Consider the following 10,363-nt stretch of genomic DNA (forward strand, 5'->3'; position numbering starts at 1 on the left):
CTCTTGCGAGTCTATACTTATTTTTGACGCACACTATATATACAGTTGAAGTCAGAATTATACTTTTCTTTTAATGTTTCCCAAATGATGTTTAACAGAGCATGGACATTTTCACAGTATGTCTGATATATGTTTTTTTTTCATCTGGATTGTGTTGTTTAATTTTGGCAATTTATATATATATGTGAATATACTATACTTTTCCGCAAAGAACAAAGCTCTTTTAATAACCACACTTTAAATTACAAGATAATTTCTTACTGTAACAGCTGACACTTAAATGCTAATAAATGTATTGGCCAATCATTATATATTATCGTTTCAGTCTATATAATGTAATGACTTTTTGGGGTCTGAGTGTTTCAAACTGAGATGAACTCTGAGCCTAAAGTTTTTGTTCGATATTTTTCATAACATTAATTCACATTTTACTGCTCAGTTTTTAAAAGGAAATATTAATACAACCCTTTTTGTTGAACACAACAAGGTATTTTGAAGAAGATTGGAACCCAAACAGTTGATCTTACTTGTTGACTTCAAAAATTATGTTTTTTTAATGTTTTTTTTTTTTTTCGCATTCTCTCTTATTGAATTATGAAGATCCACATGGAAGAACATGTACCTTTTATTCAGCTATTAGGAAACCACTACAGAATTTGAACAAATTGTCTAAAATGGCCCTGGATTATAAGATTCAAACTAGTCAAACTATTTTTTGATGGTCTGTGTTGAATTTAAGTTACATTGCATCTACATGCCAACTAATTCTCATTAGATTATAAGTTGACTGTTAGGTTGGGGTTAGTGTAAGTTGACATGTACTTGCAAAGTTTCTTATAGTTAGTTAAATGTCTTTTAAGCAGCAGTATCAACAGATATTAAGCAGTCAGTCTACTAATACTCAAATGGACCATCAAACCTTTGAACTTTTTAAACCTTGTCATTTTCTTCTTATTATTATCATTATCAGCGTGATGTGCATTAACAATAGATACCAGAAAATTAACACCACTGATTGTTAAAAATAAAACCATAATTGGTCGCCAAGACTTGTCCTTCCGCATATTCATTAAAAAATATTTCCTATATCTACATAAATTTCTTGTGGTCTAACTGACACAAAATTAAACTTCAAATTGTAAATCGAAAAGTTCTGTAGCCATGCCAAATCTAATATGTCTAATTTCTGGTTAAGGTCACACTTATCACTGCAGACATATTTACGCACTTGATTTTTTCACAAATAACCTATTGTCTACCAACCTGGTCACAGGCAAACAAAAGAAGCTAAAACTCATTCTCTTTACAGACAATTAAATACTGGATAAAAAGCCATTAAGACGTCAACTATGTAGCATTTTACAAAAACATAAACTTTTAATCTGGGAAAATATCAAACATTTCTCTGATTGTATAAAATCATTCATCATATATTAAAACAATATGACCTAATTGCATAAAATGTTTGCTGATGTGGCAATAAATATACAAAAAAATCCAAAGCAGGAAGAAAATACAATGGAAATCAATGGCTGTGTTAGGGTAACGCATTATATAAGTTAATGCAATTTACGTAATATTACTTTTCCAAGTAAAGTAACGCAGTTGTCCTCACTGCAGACCAGTAAACGCTTAACAGTTTTAAAAGTGATCAGTTAACAGACAGGGGGTTGTTAAGTGCGGCCAGAAGGTTGCTAGGTGACCATCAATCGTTTTTTTGAAGGATAACAAGCTGTCACTCTTTATTTATGGACAAAATTACAAAGCAATGCAGTGTTTGGCTGTTCTGTGTTTGTCTAAGATAATTAGTCTTCTAAATTGTGTATATTCCTTAAAGGTCAGTTCTTGTCATGTGACTCGCAGTGAACTCCTCGCAGCAGTCATTCAACTTGGGGCGCCTGAAAGGCGTGAGCGTTTCACATTGCTTGCAGGCACACCTCCATTAGAAGTAATGAACTTGCTGCAAACTCAAGAAAAGACGCGGTATGCGAACTAAAAGGCCACCATCATTTGTGATCTCCAGCTGTTGATCTTTTTGCACAGCCAGGCTGGATTCACTTGATTTTGTTGAGGGTTGCAGATCTATTCCTTGGCAGTTCGTGGGTCCTTCACTGGGCCTTTTCCTTTTAGCAAAGAAACTTTCCAAAGACGTCTGTATCTTACACATTTTGCTGCTTCTGGGTTGCTGTTCAGGTGAGCAAGATGTAAGCGAGAGAATACAACCAATTTTTAAAATAAAAGACTTTCCAAAATAAAAGATCTTTCAGACTAAAATAATAAATAAAACGGAAATAATTAATGATTTCTTGTGCGGCCCAGTACCAATTGAGGACCCCTGAAGTAACGCATTACTTTTAAAGATTAAGCAATAAGATTTGAGTTACTTTTCAAAAAATTTTAATGCAAGTTACTTTTTGGATTAATTAATTAGCTTTTAAAAATATATAGCTAAATTAAAATGTATAGTCATGTTGTCCTGCACACAATGAGAGAATGCAGGAACAGGCAGAAACCAAGGTGGCAGAGCCTTATATTTTTGCGATGGAACTTTTCTCATGGCAATGCAGTGGCGCAGTAGGTAGTGCTGTTGCCTCACTGCAAGAGGGTCGCTGGTTCGAGCCTCGGTTGGGTCATTTGGTTTTTCTGTGTGAAGTTAGCATGTTCTTCCTGCATTTCTGTGGGTTTCAGTCGAAAGACATGTGGTACAGGTGAATTGGGTACGCTAAATTGTCCGTAGTGTATGAGTGTGTGGGTGTTTCCCAGATATGGGTTGCAGCTGGAAGGGCATTTGTGTGTAAAACGTGCTGGATAAGTTGGCGGTTCATTCCGCTCTGGCGACCCTCACTTGAAAAGAAAATGAATGAATAAATTTACTTTTCTGATTATTCTAAACAGATCAAAGAAAGGGAAAAGGGGATTGTCTCCATGGACAGTGGTTTTACTTCACTAATAAGGCAAAAAGCACAAAATTAGCAAACAGGTTGCCTTACACTTTCATTAATCTGTATATGACAAGCAGACAGGGTCAGGAAGTTCTCAGAAGATAAGATTATCCTGCATTCTTTTTTGATGTTTTTTTTTTTTTTTTTTTTTAAGGAAAACACAAACTATACAGTGCACTGTTAATTGCAAAGCTCCTTTATTAAAAAAAAAAAAAAAAAAAAAAAAAAAAGAACAGCAACAATATGCTGCAAGTTATAAAACAGATCAAGCCTTAGCCAGGTCAGAAAAAGTACTGCAATAGTAACTCAAAAGTAATGTAATGATTACTTAAAAAAGTAACTAAGTAACTTTTTAGTTACTTTTTTGTGGGGGGGTAATTCAATATTGTAATGCATTACTTTCAAAAGTAACTTGCCTCAACACTGGTTACTGGTTTCTGGCTACAAAAACTGCCTACAAAATGAATAAATTCAAACAGGTAAATCATCTTTGGGGTGAACTTGATCTCTCCCTTTAAAGCTTATCTATCAAACTGGATTCCTGGAGAGCCGCAGCTCTGCACAGCTTTGCTCCAACACTAATCAAACACAGCTGATCCAACAAATCGGGGTGTTCAAAAGAGTCATGAACACTTTGAAAAGTGGCATCAGCTGTGTTTGATTAGTGTTGGCGCAAACTAGAGCTGTGGCTCTCCAGGAATCCAGTTTGATTGATATGCTTTAAACAATTATGATCACAGAATAATCACAAACAAATATAAAAAAAAAGACTTTTAAATCAAACCAATGGAACTGAACTTTCAGTTTCAAATTTCAGTACTTTCAAATCAAAATAATTTAATCCGGTTGAAAAAATAAAAAATAAAGATCTACATGAAGAACACATAGCTTTTATTCAGTTATTTTGTTCAGCTTTTAACCGCAGCAGAATTTAAACAAATTGTCTAAAATGGCTTTGACTTATAAGAGCTGAACTTTTTAATTAATGTAATTTTCTTATCATTATCAGTAGGATGTGCATTTAAAAAAATTCTCAGAAATCTCTCTCCACCTTCACACCACCGGTTGTTAAAGATGAAACCATAATTGGCCATCAACACTTGTCCTCACTCATATTCATTAAAATATTTCCTATAGCTGCGTTTGACTAACATGTCCGGTAGTTTCTACATTTGTTGTGGCCCTTTAAAGGTTAAAGCCAGAAATATCCGCACCATTATAAGAGGCTATTCTGAGTTGCACGTCTCTAAGGGAGCCATGATGACGCTGTAAGGTAAGTTAATTATATCAATTATGGCCCTCCAGATTTTCTTTTCAGTAAAAAGAAAATGCCAATTTGCCAGAAGGTGCAAATTGTTCATGTATGGCATTCCTCTTATGCTGTGTATAAAAGCTGGGAAAGGAAGCTTTTTCGGATAACAGAGGCAAATCGAAGGCAGACTGACCCGCGATCACAGGCGCTGCAGACATGTGAGTTTCTTTCGTTCGAATGTTGTTGTTTTAAATGCTGGCTGTCTGGATTGTCATTTTTTTGTGTGATTGTTCAGGTTGACAGTACTGGCCCTCATGACACTACTGATGGTTTCTGTTGAGTCGGATCTCTCCAATGAAGAGTGGAAGTCTCTAAGTAACCCACAGAGCCGGACCCTGGTGAGCCTAATTGCCATATTTAATGTGTATATATAGTTGACATCAAAATGATTAATCTTTCTGTGATATATTTTTTAAGTGATGTATATTAGATCTTCTACAGTATTTCTTATAATATTTGTATATTTTTCTATAATATTTATTCTTGAGAAAGTCTGGCTGGAATAAAAGCTGTTTTAAAAACTATTTTAAGTGTAATTTTATTAGCTTCCTTGAGAATGTTTTTTTTTTTTTTTTTTGATTGCCTACAGAACAAATCACTGTTGTCTAATGATTTGCCTAGTTATCCTTACTTGCCTATTTACATAATAATAACCTAGTTAAGTCTTTAAATTGCACTTTAAACTCAATACTAATATCTTAAAGAAGATTTAAAGAAGAATATTATGCATTGTAACCATGGACTAAAGAAATCAGATATTAGTTAAAAGTAAAGTGTTTATCAATTGTCCATTAAGCAACACTCAAATTTCAAAGGGGGGCTAATAATTTTGATATCAACTGTGTGTGTTTATATTATGGGTAGGTAAAGATCTATAATATGCAGCTGAAGTCAGAATTATTACACCCCCCTGATTTTTATTAGAATTTTAATTTTATTTTTAATTTTATTTTTTTAATTTTTTTTTAAATAATTCCTTAATGATGTTTAATAGAGCAGGGACATTCTCACAGTATATTTGATAATATTTTTTATTCTGGAAAAAGTCTTATTTGTTTCATTTCATCTAAAATAAAATCAGTTTTACATTTTTTTTAAAACACCATTTTAAGGTCAAATTTTTTATCCCCTCTAAGAGTAAAATTTTTTTTAATTGTCTACAGAACAAATCATCTTTATACAAGGACTTGCTTAATTAACCTAACCTATATATTCATACTATATGTTTCATAATATATAGTATGAATGGTCATGTTCAATACTTCCATATTATTGTTGTTATTTCTTATATAGTTTTTTAATCCATACTTTTCTTACCCATAACAGTCACATACCTGTCATACACCTCACATAATTACATGTACATTTAATCAGTGTTTGTGCTTTTTCTTCTCTTGTTTATTATCAGCATAAAACTTCTAACGTTTTTTGATTATCTTATATTATTTAAACTTGGACTATTGTTTTTTTTTTTTTAATGCAGTCAAACTTGTCATCACATTATCATCATTTAAAACTGAAAAGGAATAAAATTAAAAAGAAACAGTTTACGTTCTGAAACATTAATCATCACAACTATTGTACTTAAACATTTACTGGTGCAAAAAGGTTTAATCCTACTCGCTGTTTTTTTTTTTTTTTTTTTTTTTACGGTACTGTAAACAAAAGTTATTTAATACCATTACAAATTAAATGCTAGTTAGTTAGTTAGTTTAATTGTTAGTTTGTTAGTTACTTAATTGAAGCATTGAGGGGTTGTTGTAAAGAGCGTTGTTGTATTTAAATACAACTTAAAACACAATACTCAAATGTATATAAAAAATGTATTTAAAAAGTATTTCAATTTTGTTCCAGTTAGTTAGTAAGCAAATATTTCTCATTTTCATTTGATGTAATGTGATGTGCTATAACATCTGCAACTAAAATTATTCAAAAATATAATCAGAGTAAAACAACTTATGCAAATGACTCAAACATAAATGGTACTGCAGTAAAATGTACATGAGATCAAAATGTAACAATAAAAAATAAACCAACAACAAAAAGTTTTGTTCATCTGAAATCTGTGTAAAAAGTTGGCAAACCCCAGACACTGTAGAAAAAAAGCTGGTTGCCACACAAGTATATTTGTGTTAGAGCAACATAAAAGAATTAAGTTAACTTATTAGTTTTTACTATTTCAAGTGGATTAAACGTAAAGCATTTAAGTTGTTTCAGCTCATTTCAAATTAGTGCAAAAAAGTGCAAATGTCATTTTTGGAGTGTTCCATTTGGTCAAAAAAAATAAAATAAAAGGCACAAATACAGGTCAGTTATTATCAACAATTTTACACATGCATATTCTACATCATACTGTGTACTTATTCTCATGGTATTGTTGAGCTTCATTTATTCATTTACTAATATTGAAACAACATCATCTGCTTTATAAATGAACATTGTCATCCATCTCTCCAATGTCTTTGCAGTTTTTCCGGATCCTGCAGTCATATCTTGAAGGTAGAGAGAGTGAAGCTCAAGCCATGGCCAGAAAAACAAACTTAAAGGAGAACAAAAACAGCAACATGGAAAACAATGGTTATGACAAGTACAACCTCTTTCTTCATAATGACATTAATGATGTTTAAGGAAAGATTTTATCTGAATTTCATTACGTCGAACGTGTAAATCCGGTTTTGTTGCAGATCTTGATAGTTTAGGAAGTGCTGAAATCTGTAATGGTGTTTTGCGTATTAAAATTAAAATCTGAAATGTCTGCCTGTTTATTTTTTCTGTACGTTTTTTTTTTTTTTTTTTTCTTTTACATGATAAAGAAATGCAACATGAGTAAAACAGTATTTTAAAAATGTTTTAGAAAAACTAGTAAGCAAATCATGTTTGGAATTTTGTTTATAAAACTGTGGCAAATTTATTTCTCAATTTTCTGAAAATGTTTTAATCAATTATTATTAATAGTGATTATATTTATTAATGTATACAGTTATTTTTTAAATATGCAGTTTCTGTTTCATTACTCAATAAAAAAATTGAACATTTTGTTATTTTAAACAATTTTCAATCATATTTAGTTTATTATTTTAATATTTTGTTATAAAAATGTATTTCGGTTTTGTTGCATTATTTTATTTACTTTTTTTTAGATATATTTTATTTATTTAGAAGAATTTACAATCATATTTAGTTTATTATTTAGTTATTTTAATCTTATTCTTCTTATTATTTATAAATTTAAAAAAAAAGTTTTTTAGAAACTTTTAAGCAAAAAAAAAAAAAAGCCAAATCTTGTTTGTAATACTGTAAGAAAATGTCTTTAAATTGGCCCATAATCTCTTTATTGCTTTGTAAAGAAATATGCTGAAGACAAGTAAGTATGATTGTCTAATGATGTAGCATTACAATGTAGTGTAAAACAAATAAACATTATAATTATTAACATTAAAAAAACATGTTGTCACAACTGAAATCCACACCAATTAGACTGAATTGCTGATATCCGAATAGTAACAGATTACCATTACATTTTTTCACTTCTACCAAATAAATAGTTACTAAAAACTTCTGAATCAAGTAATAGTGTCTAATAAGTTTGTATCAGTACTATTAAATAGGCTACATACAGAATAATGACTAATATCTGTGTAACATGATATTCGCTGGTATCTTGTGATTAAGAACTAGTATTTTTACCTAATAATCACTAGTTGTGAAAGAATAACTACTAACTGTAGACCATATGTGAGCTTAAATTTTGACAGGGATTTTTGTGGGAATAGCGTTTTGTTTAGTTGTTTAGTAAATATATAAAAACTCAAATTATGCTTAGTAATTAATATTCATTGCTAAAAACTCATCTTTGAAGGCAACTTTCTCAAAATTTCTCAAGATTTATTTATTAATATTTATATATTGAACCCACGAGTTCCAGATTTTCAGCTCCTAACAAATCACTGGAAAGATTTGGCTTTTTTGGATATCTAAATCTCAATTTTCAAAAATGGACAGTTATGGCCTACTTCACATATGTAAAAATAGTAGAAAAAAATATATATATATATTTTTAAAGTGGAAACATGCCTCAAAAAAAAAAAAAACTGAAAGAAGTTTATGGAAAAGTTTTGAAATCCGTTATTAATAACAACATAATAGTTACACATATTTAATAGCTACTATCTAATGGTAGTAATAACTATTGTCGAATGAATAAATACTACTATTTAATGGGTTAAGTAATTGAACAAACAACAAACAAACTAAAATGCCAGCATACTGGTATGGAAAATAGACCGTTATATGTTGAAGAGGTTATAAATAACTTAATGGTTTAACAAATTTAATAGCATTTCTGATTCAGTGTTCCCTGAAATCAAATAGAATAAAAAGCTTGCATGTACTTTTCTAAAGGACTAGGTACAAAACAGGATGTTGTTGTCTTCACAGAGAAATTTCAAGCTGTTTCAGAATATAAATACCTAAGTTTATCTGGACTTAGCTTTAAAACACATTAGAAAAGGTATCTATAGTCAATTTTAATTTAGTCATTTCTAGGATTTATTAGAAATTCTTTATCAAATAAGGCTGCAAAAATTGTATTTAAAGTCTACGATCCTCTCTGTCAGGATCAAAAAAGATTCCAACTCTTTCATCTTTTCAGATTTATTCCAGCAAGGGAACAATACAGAATAAAAGGATTCCTTGTTCAGTTCTTTGAGGTACGTAGAACTACATGATCAGGCATTGTCTTTAATCATTTGTCTAGTCTGGTTGCAGTCCTATTGGTTAATATTTACTCAGCTCGTTGTCAGCACAACTGTCAAATTCCAATCATTCAGCTACGGAATGATTATATCAAGAAATAAATACATTTTTGACGTCAACAAAAGTTCCTAAAATAAAATGTTTCTATTACTCTCTCATATCAACTATTGTCTGATAAGTTTGTCTAAGACAAAATCTACAATTTTAAAACCTTTGGAATTATTATATGAATGAGCACTTACAATTTTAGATGCAAAAACGGTTTAGTTTTCATCATTGTACTTTTTTAAAAACTCATAGCTTGCTTAGTTGGGAAAATATCAAGTTTTAAAATGGTTGTGTGGTTTACAAGATTATGCATGGTTAGGTTCTTTTCGTCTATCTCACTTTATTCAGTTGAAACTTTTAGAAAGCAACTAATTATTCCACTTAGAAAAAACTTCTTTTGGTCAAGCTTGTTTTTCTTTTAGAGCATCGCATCAGTGGAATTTGATATCACAGTCTGTTAGAGAATGTGTAGCTTTAATATTCATTAAGTATCATTTAAAGAAATGGCTTCCTAATAATCAACGTTGTGAACGTGTTGTTGTGGTGTTTTTGTTTTTGTTTTGTTTTTTGTCATTCATTTGGGTATTGTTTGAGACATTTTACCAGAAACGTACATTTACACTTATAAAAAATGTCATCGGTCAGGGCCTGACTTACGCTTGTCCTCAAAAAAATTATACAAAAACAATCATAAAATCATACAATTCAATGATAGAATGCATATTTGATCACTGTCAGCTTCTCCATCAAATGATGTCAGATTTAATACAAATGTGACTGACAGAAACATGGGGACAATTGTAAAATAGTGTTTATTTGTAGATATAATTTCATGTTTTTAAATTAATTGATGTGAATGATATCAACTTAAACTTGCCATTTCTGAAGTTTTTTTTTTTGTTTCTAAATAACAGTTTTCAGCATGACAAAATTATTAAAGCTGTAGGTTCGATTGTGCTGAGGAAAAGACAATGACAGGGTGTATTTCTAAAGTGTTTTAATAAAGAACAAAAATCTGTGAACCAAATGAATGACATTTACAGAACAGTTAACAGAAATCAACCAGCAGTCCATTTTAGACATTTTTGGGATGAAATACTTTTTGTTCACTTTTATGTTTTTATTTCAGGGACAGAGAATGTACATTTCTGGTATGACGTCTCGTTTATTGATGGATTAATAGACACTGCCTTTTGTGAAAAATAGTTTTTGTTTTATTGAATAAATGTTAAACCGGCTTGCCATGCTTCAGCAGTACATCCAGTAGGTGGAGACATGCGCATGTTTTTTAGTTTTAAATCCTCAC

At 30.7% G+C, this 10,363-nt stretch overlaps 1 protein-coding gene across 1 annotated transcript; it reads left to right on the forward strand.

The window, feature by feature from the left end:
* The first annotated feature begins 4,359 nt into the window (after positions 1-4,359).
* Positions 4,360-7,009, forward strand: c16h2orf66 (chromosome 16 C2orf66 homolog). Its single transcript, NM_001326479.1, has 3 exons — positions 4,360-4,412; positions 4,490-4,592; positions 6,723-7,009. Coding segments are annotated over exons 1-3 (264 nt in total). The 5' UTR covers positions 4,360-4,410; the 3' UTR covers positions 6,882-7,009.
* The last annotated feature ends 3,354 nt before the right edge of the window (positions 7,010-10,363 follow it).

Source organism: Danio rerio, chromosome 16, assembly GCF_049306965.1.
Source record: "Danio rerio strain Tuebingen ecotype United States chromosome 16, GRCz12tu, whole genome shotgun sequence".
NCBI lineage: Eukaryota > Metazoa > Chordata > Actinopteri > Cypriniformes > Danionidae > Danio > Danio rerio.

Coding starts and splice junctions, on each gene's coding strand:
- c16h2orf66 (NM_001326479.1), top strand. Junction 4,593..6,722: donor ACCCACAGAGCCGGACCCTG/GTGAGCCTAATT, acceptor ATGTCTTTGCAG/TTTTTCCGGATCCTGCAGTC.